Here is a 26,281-nt window from a genome sequence, read left to right as displayed (position 1 = left end):
AGAGTTAACTAGCGCTAGGCTAGACTCCCAGCATGCACATAGCTCCTTGTGTAGACTAGAGCGTGATAGTTTGAATAGTGCTACAGTACACATAAACGCACTTTCTACTGGGGTAGTAGACAAATCCAATCACTCCACCCCGACCGGTTTTGCTGATGAAACGGTGCGTGTTTCAGATAATTCTACACGTGTAACAAATATTTACTATCAGATTCCCACGGTCGTATCATCCCACCGCGCTAACAAACATTTGAGAGGTGATGTCAGGCCTAGAGAACATATAAATATCCTTCGATAGATACGCACCCGGATCGACCAATTACACTTAAACTTTTATGAATATTGGGTCGCTTCATACGAAAGCCGTTCTCGTTAATGATCTCATCACAGAACATAATCTAAACGTTTTTGGTCTCTGCGAGACCTGGTTAAAACCTAATAAACTGATGCCGCTTAATGAGGCCTTGCCTCCAAATTTTGTGAGCTCGCATGTGGTGCATCCTCGAAAAAAGGGTGGGGGTGTCGCCCTCATCTCGAATTCCGAGCTTAGTTTTAGGCCTCGTTCGATCAACGTATTTAAAACTTGAGGTTCTCACTGTCCGATCCACCGCTTTACCGTTATTTTATCTTGCTGTTATTTACCGTCCACCCGGGGCTTACTCTGGCTTCCTGGATGAATTTTCAGAATTTGTGGCTGATCTAGTAACCAATGCGGATAATAGAATTATCATGGGCGATTTCAACATCCACATGAATTTACCGTCAGAGCCACTTACTTCGGCGTTTCAGACTTTAACTGATACGTTTGGTTTTACGCAAGCCGTACAGGCAACAACGCATAAGACTGGAAATACCATAGATCTGGTATTATCCCGAGGACTTGCAACCTCAAATATAGCAGTACTGCCATACACTACTGTTTTGTCTGATCATTACTTAATAAAGTTTGAAATTCTAGTTCCTTGTCAAAGACAAAAGAGCAATCAGCATTATAGGAGCCGTCATTTCGACTCCATGACTGCAACTGCGCTATCTGAGATACTGTCGCCGGCAACCGCTATATTTCCCACATAAGCCGGCTCTATTGATAATCTTACAAATGAATCCAATGCGACATTGTTAAATGCCATTGACTCTGTGGTGCCGTTACGTCTGAAAACTCGCCGTAGAGTGCCTACTCCGTGGTTCACAGATGAAACGCGTACGCTTAAGCAATTATGTAGAAAGCATGAGCACAGATTGCGTCTAACCAAACTTGAGGTTTCCCATCAGGCATGGCAGGATAGCCTCCTGAAATATAAAGATGCGCTTATCTTAGCAAAAACTCGGTATTTTTCGCAAGTTATTAATCTCAATAAAACCAATCCGAAACACCTATTTGATACAGTGGCAAAGCTGACTCTGCGCCAGCCGACCCCCGATAGTTCCTTCCACTCAGCTGACGAGTTCATAAAACGTTTTGCTCAAAAGATTGAATCCATTAGTGATGAGATCAAGAATACCATTCCAATCGCTCGGTCGAGCCCGCCGTTTACCAACGCTGATGATCATGCAACAACCGTCTCAACTTTTAAAAGCGTGTCTCTTGAAAGGCTTACACAATTGGTTAGTGCGGCTAAACAAACAACATGTTTACTCGACCCTCTTCCAGCCAAACTACTTAAAGAATTATTTCAAATTTTAGGACCGTCCGTCTTAAATATAATCAATCTGTCTGTCTCCTCTGGGATAGTGCCAACAGCCTTTAAAACCGCTATCATTAAACCGTTACTTAAGCGACCAAATCTTGACCCGGACTGTCTCAGTAATTATAGGCCAGTTTCAAACCTCCCATTCATAGCAAAACTTCTTGAAAAAGTAGTAGCGCAGCAGCTTATTGATTACATGGTCGCCAATAATCGATATGACACTTTTCAGTCTGGTTTTAGAGCTAATCATTCCACTGAGACAGCACTTGCTAAAGTGACTAATGATCTCCTCATAGCTATGGATTCAAACACTTCGTCTGTACTGTTACTACTCGATCTTAGTGCTGCCTTCGACACTGTAGACTTAGATATTTTATTAGGGCGTCTTAAAAGTTGTGTTGGTATTTCAGGGTCAGCACTAGGCTGGTTCCATTCCTATCTATCAAACAGGACGCACCGAGTGGTCCATGACAATGTGTCCTCGGAGCTCTATAATGTTACGTGTGGTGTTCCACAGGGATCGGTTCTCGGACCAATTCTTTTTAATATTTATATGATTCCGCTTCGGGACATAATACGTAAATATAATATTAGTTTTCAATGCTATGCGGATGACACCCAATTATATATCCGCGGGATTGTTGTAATCTTGAGGCGTGCCTTGCGGAGATCAAGCAATGGATGTCTCTCAACTTCCTTCGTCTTAACCCAGATAAAACTGAGATGTTGATAATTGGTCCAACTCGTTATCAACACTTATTCAAGGAAACCGCTATAACTATAGATAACCGTACTATCACTCAGAGCAATACTGTAACTAATCTCGGGGTAATATTTGACCAAACTCTCTCCTTTCAAAAGCACATTAAGAATATAACCAGAATTGCGTTTTTTCACCTTCGTAATATTGCAAAGATTCGTCCGATCCTCTCGACCGGTGATGCGGAAACTATTATACATGCGTTCGTCACGTCGCGCCTGGACTACTGTAATGTACTATTTTCGGGTCTTCCTAAGTCCCGCATAAAAAGTCTACAGTTAGTACAAAATGCCGCTGCAAGGCTGCTCTCTCGGACAAGAAAATTTGATCACATTACCCCAATACTAGCCAACTTACATTGGCTCCCGGTCCATTTAAGATGTGACTTCAAGGTTCTTCTATTAACCTATAAATCACTGCATGGCTTAGCGCCTTCATATCTCGTCGATGTAGTTGTTCCTTATGTTCCGTCTCATAACCTTCGTTCGCAAAACGCTACCCTTTTAGCGACACAGAGAGCCAAGAAAATGTCTGCAGGGTCTAGAGCATTTTCTATTCGGGCTCCAGAGCTTTGGAATGCCCTACCAATGGATATTAGGACTGCTACCTCAGTAGAAACATTTAAGACACGTTTAAAGACACATTTCTATGACATGGCCTTTAACTAACCTGTAGTGGCCGATTCGGCTGGAATTTGTTTTCTCTCCCTCTCCACCCCTTCCCTCCCCCCTCCCCGGCCGGGGAGGTGGTTAGGTGGCACCCATGCTGACAGCGACTATCTGGATTCTCGTGGGCCAATTCAGGATGGGGGAACTGCAGCTCAACCTCCTCGAAGACACTGCCAGGACAATTGAGGGCTCCTTCGGCAGCCCTCTGCTCTGACATGGACATCCACTTTTTATTTCATTGATTTTCATGTTGTATCATTTGTGCCGTCTCTGCATCCATTTCAACCTGGTGATCCTGAAAGGGGGATCCTTCCATCTGTGGTCCCTTCTCAAGGTTTCTCATTTTCCCCCGGTAGGGTTTTTTTGAGTTTTTCCTTGCCCTTTTGGGAGTTTAAGATCAGGGGATGCTTTGAGAATAATTGTCAATTTCTGTCTATGTGAAGCCCTTTGAGACTGCTTGCTATTTAGGGCTATACAAATAAACTCGACTTGACTTGAAAGTGCAATTGTGGTTTCTAGGCTTTTTGCACACAAACAAAGTCTCTCTTTCCAATTCAAGACAAGCTCGTTGCATAGCGGTGAAAGGCCCCATTTGACTACCTGCATCCATTTCAAATAGCAAAGAGTAATAAAATACAGCCCAATCCCTTAAATCAGAAATCAATGCAGAATGGCAACATTTTATTGAATTGAATATCAGGCTATTTTGTTGGACTTGACTCAGACTACCCTACATGAGTGTTAACTATCTAGGGTGTTTTAACTGCAGGCCTTTTGCCAAGAAGGCTGGGAATGAATTAGCCGGGCTCCAATGTGAAAAGCGGCGAGATTAAAAACCTGGACTTCAGACAAGATATGCAGACCACACATTCCTCCTGATCCCATAAAATCTGAAAAGATACGCCGCGATTGTAATTTGTTGGCGATTACGAGGGAATAATAAAAATGTGAAAAGATGCAATTTGGGTGTTTTTATCTCCCTACAAGATGGTATCAAAATATTTTATGTGCTGTGTCCTCAGATAAGCAAGCACAAAGTCGTGTCAACTGTGGGAATTTCGGAGCTGTGAAATGAATTCCGGCATGCATCCACTCTTGTGTTGTGTGTCGCCATATATGAAAGGAAAATATTTGGTTGCCTTCCCAGCCTCGGGTAAAAAAAAGGCATCAGTCCTATTTCACATCCCAGCCACCTTTTTCTTTTATTTACACCAAAAAATATTGACTTTAATCTCATATTAGTACCAATATGTTTTCCTTCCGCCGCTTCGATTTCAACACATAATTGTCAGAAAGACTAGAGAGGCACAAAAACTCCCAAATGTCCTTTTGGCTAAATATATCCTGGATTTCTGTTTTTTGTGTGTAGCGACTCAGGCAAAAAAAAAAAAAAAAGGCGGCCAATCCTCTTTGTGTTGAATGTGTAAATGGGCAACGGGCGGGTGCAGCCTATTCTCTCCCAAATCACAGCGGCGTCCAATGAAGCCCTCAGACGGGACCTTTCTTGATCTTTGCGGCGACGCATTACCAAGTGCACTGGTGCATGTGTGTGCCCATCGTTCACTTCAGCATCGCTTATATGAGAAGCCCCATGGAGCGGCGGCGGCGGCTGATTTGTGTGTAAGCGCACGAGACGGCCCATGTGACAATATGATGCAGTGGACGGCGAATGCACATCGTCATCGCTACTAAATCATGCTTTGTGGGGACCAGAGACACCAGCAGTCAGTTCGAGATGTCATACTGATTACGGTTCTTATAAATCAAATTTAACTGATGATTATTTTGATATATATATTGGATTGGGGATCCCGGTCCAATATGGCGGACTCGTTTTTCTTTTTACCTTGTTGAAACTCCTAAAATAAGCGGCCTTCTCATCTGGATACTTCTCCAAGCGTCGTGGTCCTTTACTAGACGCCTTTTTCAATACCAGCCAACATCTTCGGAAGATCTGCCAACAGAGAGAGGTTGAAGTTAACTTCCTGAAATCAAGCCAAATGCTTTTATCATATGGATACTTGGATGAAATTGTGTGCAAAACCTTTTGGTGAGTGGATTCATTGGGGAAAGGTTATTTGGCTCAAGTGGTCTAATACAAGGAATGGAACTTGGTGATGTATACTTTAGAAAAAATCTGTTACCTCAGTTTTGTCATGTCTCGTCCCCAGTTTTGCTGTGTGTGTAGGTTGTCATCGTCTCTGTGTGTCTGTGTGCTCGCCCCTCCCTTCCTGTGTGCCCATGATTAGTGTAATCATACTCACCTGCCTCTTGTTACCTTTGTTGTATTTAAGTTCTGTTTGTGTGCCACTCGCTGTTGGAGCATAGTTGATGTTAAAGCTCACTGTCACGAGGTTTGGTTGGTTCCTGTATTTTGTTTCACGTTTTTGTTGGTCAGTCCTGTTAGTTTGTTGTTAAATCACGTCAGTTTGCCGAGTCTGTCTTTATGAGTTCCTTCAATAAACCCTGGTCCAAGCGTCATTTGGTCGCCCTGGTCCATATTCCACCCCGCCCGTGACAAGTTTACTTTGTTTGTTTTGTTTACCGTTTTTTTCCGTGTATAGTGCGCAAAATTTAACTAATTTATTGTCCTAAAATCTGGGGTGCGCATTATACATGGGTACAAAAATTTTTTTAATTTTTAATTTTTTTTTTTCTATTTTTTTTTAAGTCCCAATGATCGTCACACACGTAGGGAGGCAATGGGTCCCATTTTTATAGTCTTTGGTATGGTCTTAACTAGGCTGGATGTAATTTTTTTTGTTGGCGTTGATTTCTCCGACTGCCCGTAAACGCACCACCGCGCTCCGTGCGCGCACGGGACAGCAAACGAGCAGGTGATCAAGCAAGCGTCTGATACGAGAGCATTGCGGTCGCATGGAGCGTGTTTGAAGTGAACAGCAGAGAAAAAAGGCAAAGTGTCGTGAAATAAAATGCACAGAACGGATGCGCAAGACACGTCAGCTATATAAAGAGCGAGAGTTGTTTTCTTCCTATTAGTTTCAATTCACAGTTTAATTAGCAGTTTCAATCAGCAAATAACAAAATGCGTATTACAGGTAATATTTTATTTCACAACACTTTGCCTTGTTCCTTTGGTCTCTGCTGTTCATCCTAAAACACAAAGGCGCTCTTTAAGCAATGCGACAGTGAGCGCCCGGCGCGCTGCGGTTGCGCGACCGCACCAAATTAAGCTCCCTGCGCAGTGCGCACTGAGGTCCACTTAAATTTTAGAAAGTACATCAGGACTTTAAAAATATCTTCTAAATTTCAGCGACGGCTCTGTCACAATAATCAACCAGCGCGGTGCAGTTGGGCGGTCGGCGGCGCGCTACGGTTGAGCGTTCTCTCGCGCGCTCTCTCTCTCTCGCTCTCTCTCGCTCTCGCACACACGCAAACCGGATATCATACGGAGGCCGCCATTACAGATGCGCAGAACGGATGCGCAAGACACGTCAGCTATATAAAGAGCGAGAGTTCAGTTCTCTACCTAAATCCGTATTACAGGTAATATTTTCACCTGCTCGTTTGCTGTCCCGTGCGCGCACGGAGCGCGGTGGTGCGTTTACGGGCAGTCGGAGAAATCAACGCCAACAAAATAAATTACATCCAGCCTAGTTAAGACCATACCAAAGACTATAAAAATGGGACCCATTGCCTCCCTGCGTGTGTGACGATCATTGGGACTTAAAAAAAAAAAAAAAAAAAAAAAAAAAAATTCTTTTTTTTAAAAAATTCATAAAAATTGGGTGCGTATTATACATGGGTACAAGCTTTTTTCCAGCATCAGCATGCCATTTTTAGGGGTGCGTACTATACATGGGGGCGCACTATACACGGAAAAAAACGGTAAATTATTTTTTTAAATCTATATTTATGAATAAAATTGGCCACAAGATTGATTCATTCATTTGAAAATAATACGACTCATTGAGTTTACTCGCTTAAATTCCACTTTTAATAAGGAATTCATGAATGGATCTAATGTGTTTCGCTGCATCAAGATCTTCTTAACTAGAGAGTTATGGAAGTTATGCTTCATTTCATAACGCAGTGGTCTAAGTATCGTGCCAAGCACATTACGCGCGCACAGCCACAGTAGGCCTGCAGATTATCGTACAGCGTATCGATTACCGGATCAGTCTGCCTACTCGGCGAAGATGAGACAAATACAGAGCACATGATTTCTTGGGCTTCAAGGTCGAACATACAGCTAAGCACGAGCGGATATGTTTCTCTCCATCTTCCACTTGAATTTTTTTTAACTCGTTCGCTACCATTGACGGCTAATGATGCCAAAATTGCATTTTTTTAACCGGGCTGGTAGCGAACGCAGATAGAGATCCAACAATGCAGTAGAGTGAGCGATGGAAAATGGAGTCCATGGTAGTTTTCAACGTTGAAGAACATGATCCTTGTATATCCTGCTGGAGACAGCTGCTATCACTCTATGAAATGTATGATTGCCTCGGGCCATGCAGTTGAGTTGGGAAAGCGTCGACGCACAATTAATTTGTTTACTCTGCCGCAGTACTTCATAAAAGGCCTGGTGAGTTCAACTCGGCACTTTAAATTGACTGGAGTGGATCCCTGGGTCCTTATTGGTCTGTCTTGATGGGCCTCCATTCCAGTTAAGTGTTGCCCAAGCCCATTATCAACAGCGGACAACAGAAAAACACTCTGTAATGCACTCAGTCCCCGCGTAGCCTATAAAACTCCTTCAATCGGCGAGGAAACAAAAAAACATTTCAAATCTTCATCCCTGACTCCTACCACCAAAAAAAATCAACTTTTTAGGGAAATCCGAGAAGAATATCGGCACTGACAATGAACAATAACACGTGTGTGCTTTTTTTAAGCAGTAAACGCAATTCCACGCGGCTCCTAGGAGCTGGAATCAGAGGAGCTTAGTGTGCCTCGCAAAGTAATTCGCCCTAGGAGCGCCAAGATTAAGTAATTATGCCGGCACAAAAGGAAGCTCAATAAAATAGCCTGTGCATAATAGGAACCGTGGGGTATGAATGGAGAGTCTTGAATTTTTTCTGTTCTACAGTTGTCAATGCTTTGTCAAGGCAGAGCTACTCTCCGACTGCCGCCGCCGCCAATTCAGACACTGATTGTAATTAGAGATGTGAATGAGGCTCTGCCACTTTCATATGACTCATTTAATGCCAGAACATTGTTGGGCATAGAGAAAAAACAATTCACACACAAAAAAAACTAAGTTATGATGGAAGAACAGGAATGCTCAAAATCAAACGCTCCTCAGCTCCCGACTCACAAAAATTCGTCTTGACAAATAGGCGCAAAAATAGAGATGATAATTTCAGCGAACGGCAAAAATCAGGAGGATCATCATCAGAGAGTCAAAACCATCAACAATAATGAGCAGATTTACATTCTGAGCAATGGGATGTACCCACACAACAGTGGAATACAAATTGAGTCATTAGAATTTAACACTTCATTATCACAATCTTGGAATGATTTATTAAAGAAATAACATTCTAGTTTAATGACTTTCATTGTATGGAAGAAGCCAGATTAAAAACCCAATTTTTTTTGTGGGGGGGTTAAAAAAAAACAACTTTTTTTTTATTCATATCAGGCAGAAAAATATAAATCCACGTCAGGTGACTTAACAAAAAAACAACATTTAAACACATTGAAAGATTGGATACATTATGATGAAAAGCGCATGTTGTATAAATAGTAAGAGAGTCGTTTTGCAGCTCCGAGCCGCATCTGCGGACGATTTTTCACTGTTGGAAAAACAACAACATCAGCATGCTGAGCTTGCCAGCGTGTAAAATGGGCATCAGTGAAAGTAGCCAGCTGCACAGAACCTTTCAAGGGCAATCTTTTCACTTTCAGGGCAGCTCCATCTTGAAGGGGACATCTTGAAGGGGACATCTTGGAAAAGTACGACGGGTTCACAAAAACCAGGTCGACCATTGTGCTTCAGTTCTTTCAACAATCAATTTCGCGGGATCCATACGATTCTTGCTTCTCCTACGTTTGGAACAACGTTGCCTATTGCTGATGGTAATTGCAACGATAGAGCATGGAAATCTTAATTTAGCCGCCCCTATAGACTAAGTCGTATTATCGGAATCTAGCACATGGAAGAGGGCGTGGCTTGTCTAATTTAAAAGCCGTTTGGTGCCTTTAATCATCTTTTAAGTAGTCTCAAAAGCGCAAAGTCTCATTCACTTGTGCAATTATTGAGAAACCGTCTCTAACCCCCTCTCAATAATTTATGGTCGGTATTCATCCCAAACAGACAAATCCCTCATTATTTGGACCATGTGAGGAGCTGTCGAAAGAGATGAAAATGATTTCCAATGACAGCCCTCTTCAAGTGAATGACTAATCACACCGGCGAATAAATATAGTGCTCTATCGGACTCTCCAGTGTACGAGTGAATATTGAAACGCAAATGGGCCTGCCGCCTCTTCTTTGGATCGTTCAAAGAAAATGGGACAAATGTGGGAAGGGCTTTTACCCTCCTAATGATTTTCCTGCGCCCCGCAAAGTATAATGTCAAGACGATTGCCGCCGCACTCAGTGAAAATACCTCACACAAGAGCACTTTAATCATAGTCTGTAACTCTTAGGCATGATGGGGACCGTCTCATTAGCATGTTTTTTTAACTTCAGTCGTTCCGATAGAATCGGAAAATCAAAAATAAGTGAAGGTTTGTACCCCTCGATATAATGAACACTGCATGTCAAATGTTTGGACATCCCGTAATTTTGTAATTCGTCCTCGACTACAGCTGTTGGCAGCATGGCGAGGCAGCCGTGCTTCAGTCAATCATAGATTAGTGTATCTGGGCCATTCCAAATCCTCGTGTGTGTGTGCGTGTGTGTGTCTGTGTGTGTGTGTTTTTGTAATGCGGTGCTACCTCAGCAGCAAGTAATCATTGCCCCCCCCCCCCATTCCTTCCTGAAGACACATACAACCCCACCCCTCTTTCCAGCCAAATATAATTTCAAAATCCTTATTTCATTTGTTAAGGCCTTGGTCTGATTATGGGACACAAGTCAAAGGCAAACTAAGGTTCCCTGTCATAATATGGTGACGGAATAATGAAGGAAAAAGGTCCAGTATGACAAGGACTACAAGGGCAGACTTCTTTATTTTTTTTTTTTTCAACCACGAGACAGGTCATCAATTCAGCAACAACAACAAAACAAAACTGTCTAAAAAGAGGACATGAAAGAAATATGACCAAGAGGAAACAAAGATTGCTTGAAAGATAATTGCCACCAGTGAATCTCCAAATTGTTGTCCAACGTTAATGTGACCCAGAGAGCCACAATGAGGATATTATTGAAAAATGGGCCAGGTTCAAATGAAGCGGAATTATTCATTTAAAAGAAAACGGTGCACAAGTGCAGAGTGCAGCTTTTTAGTGTCGGAATTCCAATTGACCGTATCTCCATATGTGAATTTATAATGGATGAATGAATAGCCGGAGCGTTTCTTTTGGCTGGCAACCGGTTCAGGGTGTCCCCCGCCCACTGCCCGATGATGGCTGGAATAGGCTCCAGCACGCCCGCGACCCCCGTGGGGACTAAGCGGTACGGAAAGTGGATGGATGGGTTTACAAGAGGCCACTGTGTGCTCGCATGCATGTATAAAACATTATTAGAGGAATAATTTCCCTTTAAATCATCGCCATGACAACCGGCTGCTCTTTCGCCATCCCTCATCCAAACCTTTTTATGTAGTACTGCTTTCGCTGCAATCCTCCCCACACACAAACAAGCAAACATTCAGCAATTTCCATTTAATCCACGCACAAGTCTGACAATAACACGCAGACAAAGACGGATTTGAGAGAGCAACAATTCGGTGTTATTTTCTTAAAAGGGACTGGGATGAGCAGTCCGACGAAACATTTAACTGAACCCAATGCATAAAAGATGGAGCGTTGCTAAAAAGCGCAAAACATGTTTTTACGTTTGGAAGCAGCAAGGGCAAAGGCTTATTCATTAGGGTGTTACTCGCATCGGCAGGCCAAATTTATACTTCAAGCAACAAGCTAGCAAATCCAGTGCAGCCATCACAAAACATGGTGCAAATCACATTAGTGGGTATTTTAGCATATCACGTCGTAGCCTTTCTTGCTAACCATGAGGTGACGTGTAGCGAGATTAGCATTAGCCGACCACTTGATTATCATATAAATCAAGTTTTTGACGCTCCACAAAATATGTAGCAGGACATGACAAAGACATCCCCCCCCCGCCAGTGTTTTCCAGGATGCTTTGTGCAGTTATTTAAATTCAATCAGACTTAATTCTGAAGAGCTACGAATGTTTGGGCTGCTCCCCTGATATACATAGCCCGACTAACTTGACTCTGTGTGCAAATCCGAGATGCCGCCGATGAAGTGCCAAGGTGTGGCGTGTCCCAAAAAGCGTCCAATGGAATTTGTCATGTTGGTTTTGGCTCTCGTCCTCACACTGCCTTTTGCAGGCCGCCATTCCTTTTTATTTCCTCTGTGTCCGAGCCCCACCGCATCTGTCAGGGGTGAAAAGTTGGCCTTAATAAACGGCCTTCACTTTTTTCCACAGGTATTTTTAATGGTTTATGGATTGGTGATTCATCTATTCATCGCAAAGGGGGGCAAGCTTGTAGTTCAAACGCTTGGCCATTAGCAACACAAAGCAAATCAATGCGTTAATTTCTTATGAAAGTCCAAACAGGCTTCATTTTTACCGAGCCGTTCAGTACTGAACATTTGCAGCGCAATCTCTTTCGCTGTGAAGGGTACGAAAAAAGTCTGTGAGAGATGATCAGAAAGCTTCAGATTAGCACAAACTCCCAATTTACAAATAAGCATATTATGACCTTTTCACATCGCCCACCAACTTTTTCCACGGACCTTCTGTTTTCAATTGTTTACGACTCTCACGAGTCATTTTTCCCCCCCTCCTTCATGACCTTTGAATTATCCGCTGGCAGCGCCACAGCCAACGCCACAATTGTGCGCTCCATTTCCCCTGGCAAGACCTTGCTCAAAATTTCCCTCCCCGAACCACCATCCCTTTGCAGAAATATCAAAAAGCTGTCGCCTCGGCTGACACTACACTCGAGGTAATTTCTGCTCATTAAGACGACGCCGTAGGAACAAACCGCGAAGGCGGTCAGCTGCAAAGTTAATACCCGACGCCCGAGCAGACAGAGAAACTGTCACCTCCTTACTATTAAAAGATCTCAACAAAACAAAACTAAACAAAACAAAACAAAGCTCCCACGTGGACAGATGACTTTCACCAACACAAACTCAAGCTGCGGGTATTGCCAGCACAGCCTAACATAAAAATAAACACTTTGTATAAATTTATCTGACACAACAAGAATATTTACTTTCATGTAAAGCAGCTTAGCTTTATATTTAAAGTATTTGCCTGCGACTTGTTTCGTGGATTGAAGGCAGGGAGACAGAGGCAAAGTGAAGTTATATTTGGCTACGTATGGATATGCTTGGCAAGCAGGTTGATGAAAGGTAACAGCAGGAGTGGATCTCAATATATAGTCCAAAGGTGATTTAAAAATAAGGGGCGGGCGGGTATTTTGGTTCTTATACACCATCTACAAATGTCATGCAGTTCATTAGATGATGGACTCCAATAGTGTACACGAGGAAAAGAAAGCAAACATGCAAACATGCACTGACACACAAACGCCAACATGAGCTAAACCGCAAAGAAAATCTCGGGGGACTGGCGTGTTGATTAATGAGTGGCGGATGGCCAGCAAAGGAGGAAGTGTTAATGGAAGCGTGTTAGATTCCTCTCTGCCCTGGTCGTTTATAGTTTAGCTGCTCGATGCTCGAAAGAGAACGGTGAAAATATGTAAAAGTCGTAATCACTCAGCTTATATGATTTATCATTCATTAAACTCCCGAGTGACTGTTACTGAGCCAAGAACTATTAAGAAGACGTAGAGGGAGGAAATGTAATAAAAAAGAAATGCACTCTCCTTTCTGATGACATGCTCATCAAGTGTGTTCAAAGATGAAATGCTCCTTGGATATTTTATGGCAAGCCATTTGAAGGACCCATCTTTAATCAGATGGTCTCCCAGGGCTCTGTTCTAGGTCCACTGTTATTTCATTTCTTCCACTAAATTTGTCCAAACCTACTTTCAAATGAACACTTTAGGGCTCGGGGATACGATTAGATTTGTCAGCCTACGCCCTGCCAACAGCGTGAAAACAATGCTAGACACACAATGGCTGTATTATCATTTAATATCACAATTTTTTCCACTGCAATCTGCAGCCAAGAAATACTTAGATCGAGGTAGGGCGTGTTAAGTTTTAAAATACTGTGGAGCCTTGGTTTTTGAACGTCCCAGTTCTCGAACAAATCGGTATTCGAACAAAAAATTCGAGATTTTTTTGCTTCGGATGTCGGACGAAATTCGATTGTCAAACTTCGTGAGATGAGCCGAGAGGACCCGCATGCCAACTGACTCCGTTATTACGTTCTCGTTACTCTGAGGATTGCATCAACTCTAATCATGCATCCAAAGGAAGCCATCCTAAAACACAAAGACGCTCCTAAAGCAATGCGACATTGAGCGCCCGGCGCGCTGCGGTTGCGCGATCGGACCAAGTCAAGTTTATTTATTTTATCAAATTAAGCTCCCTGTCCACTGAGGTCCATTTAAATTTTGGAAAGTACATTAGGACTTTAAAAATATTTTCTAAATTTTAGGGACCGCTCTGTCACAATAATGCAGTTGCGCGGTCGGCGGCGCGCAACGGTTGCGCGTTCGGCAGTGCGCTGTAGTTGCCCGATCGGACAAAATTAAGCTCCCTGCGCACTGATGTTCACTTAAATTTTGGAAAGTACAGCAGGACTTTAAACATATTTTCTAAATTTCCGCGATGGCTCTGTCACAATAATGCAACATGCGCGGTGCAGTTGCGCGGTCGGCGACGCGCTACGGTTGCACCTTCGGCGGTGCGCTACAGTTGCGCAATTGGACAAAAATGCACAAATGAATTTTTTTTTAGAAAAGGCGTTGTTTTTTGGGGGTCTTAAAAAACGGATTATTTTTTTCCCATTATTTGTAATGGGAAAATATGATTTGGAATTCGAACAATGGAAAAAGCATGATAGAAAGCTAAATCCAGTCCAGTTATTTCCAGAACATGACATATGCTGACAAACAAACACCATTTGTTCAAATCAACCGAGGTTTTCAATTACAAAAGCAACACCGCAGCTGGATAGATTTATTCTCTGTGAATGATAACAAAAATTCCTTGTTAATGGTGGAGTGCTCTGTGGTGTCAAGAAACATCTCTGCCATGTCCCACGATAGACGCATTATCCTCTATTTCTTTGCCCTTTGTATTTGGCGTGCCAACAAAGGGGGAGCATACACACACGGTGGTCACAATATGCACTGTCTGTGTCCAGGCCACAGTTCGTTGAGCAAGAATGGTTGTTAGGCCAAAACAGCTGAGTGCAACAAAAGAGTGATAAAAGAGCTGATAGCTACTAATACAGAGAGCGCGATAGTAATGAAGTAACAGGGGGACGGACGCACAGCAAAAAAAAAAGCACTTCAAAAATAACTAGAATTTTGCAATTTCTGGAGAAATTGCGTGTGAAGGCGAAATGTATGAATAACTTTTTCGGGGAATGCTGCCGAACGATGTTGAAACGTGTTGAATTACTTGAGAAATGTAGAATATTTGGAGAATTTGTGGTGAATTTCAAAATTGAAAGTTTGGAATATTTGGTAAGTGGGAAGTTGCGGAATAGGTAGGCAAAAGATGAACAGTTGAAAGTTGGAATGGGTTGAATCGGTAGAAAAATGTAGAAGTTAGAGTAGAAAAACGAAATTTTGGAGAATTTGGTTGAATTTTAAATTTGGAATTGTTGGTAAGTGGGAAGTTGTGGAATAGGTAGGCAAAAGATGAACAGTTGAAAGTTGGAACGGGTTGAATCAGTTAAAAAATGTAGAAGTTAGAGCAAATGTTGAATCCCCATAGAGAATGAATGGGAAAATAAAAAAAAGCAATTGCGCCAAAATCTTTCTAGATTTGGGACAAAACCAAAAAAAACGGCCTCAGGAGGTTCACTTTTGGGGTAAAAATGTTGAAACGGGTTAAATCGGACAAAAAACGAAGACGTTAGCGCAAATGTAGCTATTTGGGGCACTTAGTGTTGAAATAAGGTCACTTCCGGCTTGATTCGGGTCATTTCCGGTCTAATTTGGGTCACTTCCGGTTTATTTGGGTCACTTCCGGTTTAAAACAGGTCACTTCCGGTTTAGCTGAGGTCACTTCCGGTTTATTTGGGGTCATTTCCGGTCTAAAAAGGTCACTTCCGGTTCATTTGGGGTCACTTCCGGTTTGATTTGGGGTCACTTCCGGGTTACCTGGGGTCACTTCCGGTCTATTTGGGGTCACTTCCGGTTTATTTGGGTCACTTCCGGTTTAATTTGGGTCACTTCCGGTTCGTCTGAGGTCACTTCCGGTTTATTAGGGGTCATTTCCGGTCTAAAAATGTCACTTCCGGTACATTTGGGGTCACTTCCGGTTTGATCTGGGGTCACTTCCGGTTTACCTGAGGTCACTTTCGGTTTGATTTGGGGCACTTCCGGTTCATTCTGGGTTCATTGGTGGCACTTCAGGGTCATCCAAGATGGCCGCCACACTGGAATTGGGGGTCAAGGGTTGAATTGTGTAAGCATCGTGGAAGTGGGGGTGAATGGGAGTGAATGTGGTAAGCATAAGATGAATAAAGGGAATAAATGTGGAATGGGTTGAATCGGTCGAAAAATGTAGAAATTAGAGTGGAAAAACAAAATTTTGGAGAATTTGGTTGAATTTCAAAATAAAAGATGTGAAGCTTTTGGTAAGTGGGAAGTTGTGGAATCGGTAGAAAAATGATGAACAGTTGAAAGTTGGAATGGGTTGAATCGGTTGAAAAATGTAGAAATTAGAGTAGAAAAACGAAATTTTAGAGAATTTTTGTTGAATTTCAAAATAAAAGATGTGAAGTTTTTGGTAAGTGGGACGTTGTGGAATAGGTAGGCAAAAGATGAACAGTTGAAAGTTGGAACGAGTTGAATCGGTTGAAAAATGTAGAAGTTAGAGGTGAAAAACGAAATTTTGTGAAAATTTGTCGGAATTTTTAACGTGAAAACGTGAAATTTTCGAATTTGGGAATTTTGGGAATGTCGAGAATCCTTCCAAATGTGATTAGAATGTGTTGAATGATGTGAATTTCAAATTGGAACGACGTAAATGTGAAATGTCGAATGTGCCATTAAGAATGAATGGGGAAAAATTTGTCGGAATTTTGGGAATTTTGCGGAATCGGTAAATTTTCGGAACGAGAAAAATGGAAGCGCTCGTCGCGTGAATATTTGGAATACGTGAAAAATGGAATGGAGTGAATCGGATGAATTATGTGGAAGATGAAACGTGTCAAAAAAGTGAGGAGAATAAAATATAATAATAACTAGAATTTTGCAATTTCTGGAGAAATTGCGTGTGAAGGCGAAATGTATGAATAACTTTTTCGGGGAATGCTGCCGAATGATGTTGAAACGTGTTGAATTACTTGAGAAATGTAGAATATTTGGAGAATTTGTGGTGAATTTCAAAATTGAAAGTTTGGAATATTTGGTAAGTGGGAAGTTGTGGAATAGGTAGGCAAAAGATGAACAGTTGAAAGTTGGAATGGGTTGAATCGGTTGAAAAATGTAGAAATTAGAGTAGAAAAACGAAATTTTGGAGAATTTGGTTGAATTTCGAATTTGGAATTTTTGGTAAGTGGGAAGTTGTGGAATAGGTAGGCAAAAGATGTACAGTTGAAAGTTGGAACGGGTTGAATCAGTTAAAAAATGTAGAAGTTAGAGCAAATGTTGAATCCCCATAGAGAATGAATGGGAAAATAAAAAAAAGCAATTGCGCCAAAATCTTTCTAAATTTGGAACAAAACAAAAAAAACGGCCTCAGGAGATTCACTTTTGGGGTAAAAATGTTGAAACGGGTTAAATCAGACAAAAAACGAAAAAGTTAGCGCAAATGTAGCTATTTGGGCCACTCAGTGTTGAAATAAGGTCACTTCCGGTTTGATTCGGGTCACTTCCGGTCTATTTGGGGTCACTTCCGGTTTATTTGGGTCACTTCCGGTTTAATTTGGGTCACTTCCGGTTCGTCTGAGGTCACTTCCGGTTTATTAGGGGTCACTTCCGGTCTAAAAAGGTCACTTCCGGTTCATTTGGGGTCACTTCCGGTTTGATTTAGGGTCACTTCCGGTTTACCAGAGGTCACTTCCGGTCTATTTGGGGTCACTTCCGGTTTATTTGGGTCACTTCCGGTTTAATTTGGGTCACTTCCGGTTCGTCTGAGGTCACTTCCTGTTTATTAGGGGTCATTTCCGGTCTAAAAAGGTCACTTCCGGTACGTTTGGGGTCACTTCCGGTTTGATTTGGGGTCACTTCCGGTTTACCTGAGGTCACTTCCGGTCTATTTGGGGTCACTTTCGGTTTGATTTGGGGCACTTCCGGTTCATTTTGGGTTCATTGGGGGCACTTGAGGGTCAATCCAAGATGGCCGCCACACTGGAATTGGGGGTCAAGGGTTGAATGTGTAAGCGTAGTGGAAGTGGGGGTGAATGGGAGTGAATGTGGGAAGCATAAGGTGAATGCATTTGGAATGGGTTGAATCGGTCGAAAAATGTAGAAATTAGAGTAGAAAAACGAAATTTTAGAGAATTTTGGTTGAATTTCAAATTTGAGAATTTGGAATTTTTGGTAAGTGGGAAGTTGTGGAATAGGTAGGCAAAAGATGAACAGTTGAAAGTTGGAATGGGTTGAATCGGTTGAAAAATGTAGAAATTAGAGTGGAATAACGGAATTAGAGAGAATTTTGGTTGAATTTCAAATTTGAAAATTTGGAATTTTTAGTAAATGGGAAGTTGTGGAATAGGTAGGCAAAAGATGAACAGTTGGAATGGGTTGAATCGGTTGAAAAATGTAGAAGTTAGAGGTGAAAAACGAAATTTTGTGAAATGTCGAATGTGCCATTAAGAATGGATGGGGAAAAATTTGTCGGAATTTTGGGAATTTTGCGGAATCGGAAAATTTTCGGAATGAGAAAAATACAAGCGCTCATGTCGTGAATATTTGGAATACGTGAAAAGTGGAATGGAGTGAATCGGATGAATTATGTGAAAGATGAAACGGGACAAAAAAGTGGCGGGAATAAAATAGAATAATAATAATAACTAGAATTTTGCAATTTCTGGAGAAATTGCGTGTGAAGGCGAAATGTATGAATAACTTTTTCGGGGAATGCTGCCGAACGATGTTGAAACGTGTTGAATTACTTGAGAAATGTAGAATATTTGGAGAATTTGTGGTGAATTTCAAATTTGAAAGTTTGGAATTTTTGGTAAGTGGGAAGTTGTGGAATAGGTAGGCAAAAGATGAACAGTTGAAAGTTGGAATGGGTTGAATCGGTTGAAAAATGTAGAAATTAGAGTAGAAAAACGAAATTTTGGAGAATTTGGTTGAATTTCGAATTTGGAATTTTTGGTAAGTGGGAAGTTGTGGAATAGGTAGGCAAAAGATGTACAGTTGAAAGTTGGAACGAGTTGAGTCAGTTAAAAAATGTAGAAGTTAGAGCAAATGTTGAACCCCCATAGAGAATGAATGGGAAAATAAAAAAAAGCAATTGCGCCAAAATCTTTCTAAATTTGGAACAAAACCAAAAAAAACGGCCTCAGGAGGTTCACTTTTGGGGTAAAACTGTTGAAACGGGTTAAATCGGACAGAAAACGAAGACGTTAGCGCAAATGTAGCTATTTGGGGCACTTAGTGTTGAAATAAGGTCACTTCCGGCTTGATTCGGGTCATTTCCGGTCTTATTAGGGTCACTTCCGGTTTATTTGGGTCACTTCCGGTTTAAAAAAGGTCACTTCCGGTTTAGCTGAGGTCACTTCCGGTTTATTAGGGGTCATTTCCGGTCTAAAAAGGTCACTTCCGGTACATTTGGGGTCACTTCCGGTTTGATTTGGGGTCACTTCCGGTTTACCTGAGGTCACTTCCGGTCTTTTTGGGGTCACTTCCGGTCTATTTGGGGTCACTTCCGGTTTATTTGGGTCACTTCCGGTTTAAAACAGGTCACTTCCGGTTTAGCTGAGGTCACTTCCGGTTTATTTGGGGTCATTTCCGGGCTAAAAAGGTCACTTCCGGTTCATTTTGGGTCACTTCCGGTTTGATTTGGGGTCACTTCCGGTTTACCTGAGGTCACTTCCGGTCTTTTGGGGGTCACTTCCGGTCTATTTGGGGTCACTTCCGGTTTATTTGGGTCACTTCCGGTTTAATTTGGGTCACTTCCGGTTCGTCTGAGGTCACTTCCGGTTTATTCGGGGTCATTTCCGGTCTAGAAAGGTCACTTCCGGTACATTTGGGGTCACTTCCGGTTTGATTTGGGGTCACTTCCGGTTTACCTGAGGTCACTTCCGGTCTATTTGGGGTCACTTTCGGTTTGATTTGGGGCACTTCCGGTTCATTTTGGGTTCATTGGGGGCACTTGAGGGTCAATCCAAGATGGCCGCCACACTGGAATTGGGGGTCAAGGGTTGAATGTGTAAGCGTAGTGGAAGTGGGGGTGAATGGGAGTGAATGTGGGAAGCATAAGGTGAATGCATTTGGAATGGGTTGAATCGGTCGAAAAATGTAGAAATTAGAGTAGAAAAACAAAATTGTAGAGAATTTTGGTTGAATTTCAAATTTGAGAATTTGGAATTTTTGGTAAGTGGGAAGTTGTGGAATAGGTAGGCAAAAGATGAACAGTTGAAAGTTGGAACGGGTTGAATCGGTTGAAAAATGTAGAAATTAGAGTGGAATAACAGAATTTGAGAGAATTTTGGTTGAATTTCAAATTTGAAAATTTGGAATTTTTGGTAAGTGGGAAGTTGTGGAATAGGTAGGCAAAAGATGAACAGTTGAAAGTTGGAATGGGTTGAATCGGTTGAAAAATGTAGAAGTTAGAGGTGAAAAACGAAATTTTGTGAAATGTCGAATGTGCCATTAAGAATGGATGGGGAAAAATTTGTCGGAATTTTGGGAATTTTGCGGAATCGGAAAATTTTCGGAATGAGAAAAATACAAGCCACCCTTTCCTGAATATTTGGAATACGTGAAAAGTGGAATGGAGTGAATCGGATGAATTATGTGAAAGATGAAACGGGACAAAAAAGTGAGGAGAATAAAATAGAAGAATAATAATAACTAGAATTTTGCAATTTCTGGAGAAATTGCGTGTGAAGGCGAAATGTATGAATAACTTCTTCGGGGAATGCTGCCGAACGATGTTGAAACGTGTTGAATTACTTGAGAAATGTAGAATATTTGGAGAATTTGTGGTGAATTTCAAAATAAAAGATGTGAAGTTTTTGGTAAGTGGGAAGTTGTGGAATAGGTAGAAAAATGATGAACAGTTGAAAGTTGGAATGGGTTGAATCGGTTGAAAAATGTAGAAATGAGAAGGGAAAAAGGAATTGGGTGTGAATTTCAAAATAAAAGATGTGAAGGTTTTGGGAAGTTGTGGAATAGGTCGAAAAATGATGAACAGTTGAAAGTTGGAATGGGTTGAATCGGTTGAAAAATGTAGAAATGAGAAGGGAAAAGGGAATTGGGTGTGAATTTCAAAATAAAAGATGTGAAGTTTTTGGTAAGTGGGAAGTTGTGGAATAGGTAGAAAAATGATGAACAGTTGAAAGTTGGAATGGGTTGAATCGGTTGAAAAATGTAGAAATGAGAAGGGAAAAGGGAATTGGGTGTGAATTTCAAAATAAAAGATGTGAAGTTTTTGGTAAGTGGGAAGTTGTGGAATCGGTAGAAAAATGATGAACAGTTGAAAGTTGGAATGGGTTGAATCGGTTGAAAAATGTAGAAAGGAGAAGGGAAAAGGGAATTGAGTGTGAATTTCAAAATAAAAGATGTGAAGTTTTTGGTAAGTGGGAAGTTGTGGAATAGGTAGAAAAATGATGAACAGTTGAAAGTTGGAATGGGTTGAATCGGTTGAAAAATGTAGAAATGAGAAGGGAAAAGGGAATTGGGTGTGAATTTCAAAATAAAAGATGTGAAGTTTTTGGTAAGTGGGAAGTTGTGGAATAGGTAGAAAAATGATGAACAGTTGAAAGTTGGAATGGGTTGAATCGGTTGAAAAATGTAGAAATGAGAAGGGAAAAAGGAATTGGGTGTGAATTTCAAAATAAAAGATGTGAAGTATTTGGGAAGTTGTGGAATAGGTAGAAAAATGATGAACAGTTGAAAGTTGGAATGGGTTGAATCGGTTGAAAAATGTAGAAATTAGAGTACAAAAACGGAATTTGAGAGAATTTTGGTTGAATTTCAAAATAAAAGATGTGAAGTTTTTGGTAAGTGGGAAGTTGTGGAATAGGTAGAAAAATGATGAACAGTTGAAAGTTGGAATGGGTTGAATCGGTTGAAAAATGTAGAAATGAGAAGGGAAAAGGAAATTGGGTGTGAATTTCAAAATAAAAGATGTGAAGTTTTTGGTAAGTGGGAAGTTGTGGAATAGGTAGAAAAATGATGAACAGTTGAAAGTTGGAATGGGTTGAATCGGTTGAAAAATGTAGAAATGAGAAGGGAAAAGGAATTGGGTGTGAATTTCAAAATAAAAGACGTGAAGCTTTTGGTAAGTGGGAAGTTGTGGAATCGGTAGAAAAATAATGAACAGTTGAAAGTTGGAATGGGTTGAATCGGTTGAAAAATGTAGAAATGAGAAGGGGAAAGGAAATTGGGTGTGAATTTCAAAATAAAAGATGTGAAGTTTTTGGTAAGTGGGAAGTTGTGGAATAGTTAGAAAAATGATGAACAGTTGAAAGTTGGAATGGGTTGAATCGGTTGAAAAATGTAGAAATGAGAAGGGAAAAGGAATTGGGTGTGAATTTCAAAATAAAAGACGTGAAGCTTTTGGTAAGTGGGAAGTTGTGGAATCGGTAGAAAAATAGTGAACAGTTGAAAGTTGGAATGGGTTGAATCGGTTGAAAAATGTAGAAATGAGAAGGGAAAAGGAAATTGGGTGTGAATTTCAAAATAAAAGATGTGAAGTTTTTGGTAAGTGGGAAGTTGTGGAATAGGTAGAAAAATGATGAACAGTTGAAAGTTGGAATGGGTTGAATCGGTTGAAAAATGTAGAAATGAGAAGGGAAAAGGAATTGGGTGTGAATTTCAAAATAAAAGATGTGAAGCTTTTGGTAAGTGGGAAGTTGTGGAATCAGTAGAAAAATAATGAACAGTTGAAAGTTGGAATGGGTTGAATCGGTTGAAAAATGTAGAAATTAGAGTAGAAAAACGAAATTTTAGAGAATTTTGGTTGAATTTCAAAATAAAAGATGTGAAGTTTTTGGTAAGTGGGACGTTGTGGAATAGGTAGGCAAAAGATGAACAGTTGAAAGTTGGAACGAGTTGAATCGGTTGAAAAATGTAGAAGTTAGAGGTGAAAAACGAAATTTTTTGAAAATTTGTCGGAATTTTTAACGTGAAAACGTGAAATTTTCGAATTTGGGAATTTTGGGAATGTCGAGAATCCTTCCGAATGTGATTAGAATGTGCTGAATGATGTGAATTTCAAATTGGAACGACGTAAATGTGAAATGTCGAATGTGCCATTAAGAATGAATGGGGAAAAATTTGTCGGAATTTTGGGAATTTTGCGGAATCGGAAAATTTTCGGAACGAGAAAAATACAAGCGCTCGTCGCGTGAATATTTGGAATACGTGAAAAGTGGAATGGAGTGAATCGGATGAATTATGTGGAAGATGAAACGTGTCAAAAAAGTGTGGAGAATAAAAGAGAATAATAATAACTAGAATTTTGCAATTTCTGGAGAAATTGCGTGTGAAGGCGAAATGTATGAATAACTTTTTCGGGGAATGCTGCCGAACGATGTTGAAACGTGTTGAATTACTTGAGAAATGTAGAATATTTGGAGAATTTGTGGTGAATTTCAAAATTGAAAGTTTGGAATATTTGGTAAGTGGGAAGTTGTGGAATAGGTAGGCAAAAGATGAACAGCTGAAAGTTGGAATGGGTTGAAAAATGTAGAAATTAGAGTAAAAAACGAAATTTGGGAGAATTTGGTTGAATTTCAAATTTCGAATTTTTGGTAAGTGGGAAATTGTGGAATAGGTAGGCAAAAGATGTACAGTTGAAAGTTGGAACGGGTTGAATCAGTTAAAAAATGTAGAAGTTAGAGCAAATGTTGAATCCCCATAGAGAATGAATGGGAAAATAAGAAAAAGCAATTGCGCCAAAATCTTTCTAAATTTGGAACAAAACAAAAAAAACGGCCTCAGGAGGTTCACTTTTGGGATAAAAATGTTGAAACGGGTTAAATCGGACAATAAACGAAGACGTTAGCGCAAATGTAGCTATTTGGGGCACTTAGTGTTGAAATAAGGTCACTTCCGGCTTGATTCGGGTCATTTCCGGTCTAATTTGGGTCACTTCCGGTTTATTTGGGTCACTTCCGGTTTAAAACAGGCCACTTCCGGTTTAGCTGAGGTCACTTCCGGTTTATTTGGGGTCACTTCCGGTCTAAAAAGGTCACTTCCGGTTCATTTGTGGTCACTTCCGGTTTGATTTGGGGTCACTTCCGGTTTACCAGAGGTCACTTCCGGTCTATTTGGGGTCACTTCCGGTCTATTTGGGGTCACTTCCTGTTTATTTGGGTCACTTCCGGTTCGTCTGAGGTCACTTCCGGTTTATAAGGGGTCATTTCCGGTCTAAAAAGGTCACTTCCGGTACATTTGGGGTCACTTCCGGTTTGATTTGGGGTCACTTCCGGTTTACCTGAGGTCACTTCCGGTCTATTTGGGGTCACTTCCGGTTTAATTTGGGTCACTTCCGGTTCGTCTGAGGTCACTTCCGGTTTATTAGGGGTCATTTCCGGTCTAAAAAGGTCACTTCCGGTACATTTGGGGTCACTTCCGGTTTGATTTGGGGTCACTTCCGGTTTACCTGAGGTCACTTCCGGTCTATTTGGGGTCACTTTCGGTTTGATTTGGGCCACTTCCGGTTCATTCTGGGTTCATTGGTGGCACTTCAGGGTCATCCAAGATGGCCGCCACACTGGAATTGGGGGTCAAGGGTTGAATTGTGTAAGCATAGTGGAAGTGGGGGTGAATGGGAGTGAATGTGGGAAGAATAAGGTGAATTAAGTGAATAAATTTGGAATGGGTTGAATCTGTTGAAAAATGTAGAAATGAGAAGGGAAAAAGGAATTGGGTGTGAATTTCAAAATAAAAGATGTGAAGTTTTTGGTAAGTGGGAAGTTGTGGAATAGGTAGAAAAATGATGAACAGTTGAAAGTTGGAATGGGTTGAATCGGTTGAAAAATGTAGAAATGAGAAGGAGAAACGGAAATATTGGAGAATTGGGTGTGAATTTCAAAATAAAAGATGTGAAGTTTTTGGTAAGTGGGAAGTTGTGGAATAGGTAGAAAAATGATGAACAGTTGAAAGTTGGAATGGGTTGAATCGGTTGAAAAATGTAGAAATGAGAAGGGAAAAGGAATTGGGTGTGAATTTCAAAATAAAAGATGTGAAGCTTTTGGTAAGTGGGAAGTTGTGGAATCAGTAGAAAAATAATGAACAGTTGAAAGTTGGAATGGGTTGAATCGGTTGAAAAATGTAGAAATTAGAGTAGAAAAACGAAATTTTAGAGAATTTTGGTTGAATTTCAAAATAAAAGATGTGAAGTTTTTGGTAAGTGGGACGTTGTGGAATAGGTAGGCAAAAGATGAACAGTTGAAAGTTGGAACGAGTTGAATCGGTTGAAAAATGTAGAAGTTAGAGGTGAAAAACGAAATTTTGTGAAAATTTGTCGGAATTTTTAACGTGAAAACGTGAAATTTTCGAATTTGGGAATTTTGGGAATGTCGAGAATCCTTCCGAATGTGATTAGAATGTGCTGAATGATGTGAATTTCAAATTGGAACGACGTAAATGTGAAATGTCGAATGTGCCATTAAGAATGAATGGGGAAAAATTTGTCGGAATTTTGGGAATTTTGCGGAATCGGAAAATTTTCGGAACGAGCAAAATACAAGCGCTCGTCGCGTGAATATTTGGAATACGTGAAAAGTGGAATGGAGTGAATCGGATGAATTATGTGGAAGATGAAACGTGTCAAAAAAGTGTGGAGAAACGTAGAGAATAATAATAATAACTAGAATTTTGCAATTTCTGGAGAAATTGCGTGTGAAGGCGAAATGTATGAATAACTTTTTCGGGGAATGCTGCCGAACGATGTTGAAACGTGTTGAATTACTTGAGAAATGTAGAATATTTGGAGAATTTGTGGTGAATTTCAAAATTGGAAGTTTGGAATATTTGGTAAGTGGGAAGTTGTGGAATAGGTAGGCAAAATATGAACAGTTGAAAGTTGAAATGGGTTGAATCTGTTGAAAAATGCAGAAATTAGAGTAGAAAAACGAAATTTTGGAGAATTTGGTTGAATTTCGAATTTGGAATTTTTGGTAAGTGGGAAGTTGTGGAATAGGTAGGCAAAAGATGTACAGTTGAAAGTTGGAACGGGTTGAATCAGTTAAAAAATGTAGAAGTTAGAGCAAATGTTGAATCACCATAGAGAGAATGAATGGGAAAATAAAAAAAAGCAATTGCGCCAAAATCTTTCTAAATTTGGAACAAAACAAAAAAAACGGCCTCAGGAGGTTCACTTTTGGGGTAAAAATGTTGAAACGGGTTAAATCGGACAAAAAACGAAGACGTTAGCGCAAATGTAGCTATTTGGGGAACTTAGTGTTGAAATAAGGTCACTTCCGGCTTGATTCGGGTCATTTCCGGTCTAATTTGGGTCACTTCCGGTTTATTTGGGTCACTTCCGGTTTAAAACAGGTCACTTCCGGTTTAGCTGAGGTCACTTCCGGTTTATTTGGGGTCATTTCTGGTCTAAAAAGGTCACTTCCGGTTCATTTGGGGTCACTTCCGGTTTGATTTGGGGTCACTTCCGGTTTACCAGAGGTCACTTCCGGTCTATTTGGGGTCACTTCCGGTCTATTTGGGGTCACTTCCGGTTTATTTGGGTCACTTCCGGTTTAATTTGGGTCACTTCCG

At 40.9% G+C, this 26,281-nt stretch overlaps 1 protein-coding gene across 1 annotated transcript in view; it reads right to left on the bottom strand.

The window, feature by feature from the left end:
* The window catches only part of dok6 (docking protein 6), a 65,194-nt gene that overhangs the window by 10,755 nt on the left and 28,158 nt on the right, over window positions 1–26,281 (bottom strand). Inside the window, exons 3-4 of the mRNA XM_061266251.1 lie at window positions 7,208–7,220; window positions 4,963–5,070 (exon numbers count right to left, since the gene is read on the bottom strand). Coding sequence (XP_061122235.1) covers window positions 4,963–5,070; window positions 7,208–7,220 — 121 coding nt within the window. The remainder of the gene's footprint in view (window positions 1–4,962; window positions 5,071–7,207; window positions 7,221–26,281) is intronic.

The sequence above is a fragment of the Syngnathus typhle genome, linkage group LG19, assembly GCF_033458585.1.
Source record: "Syngnathus typhle isolate RoL2023-S1 ecotype Sweden linkage group LG19, RoL_Styp_1.0, whole genome shotgun sequence".
Classification (NCBI taxonomy): domain Eukaryota; kingdom Metazoa; phylum Chordata; class Actinopteri; order Syngnathiformes; family Syngnathidae; genus Syngnathus; species Syngnathus typhle.
This window is presented reverse-complemented; position numbering and strand designations above follow the sequence as displayed.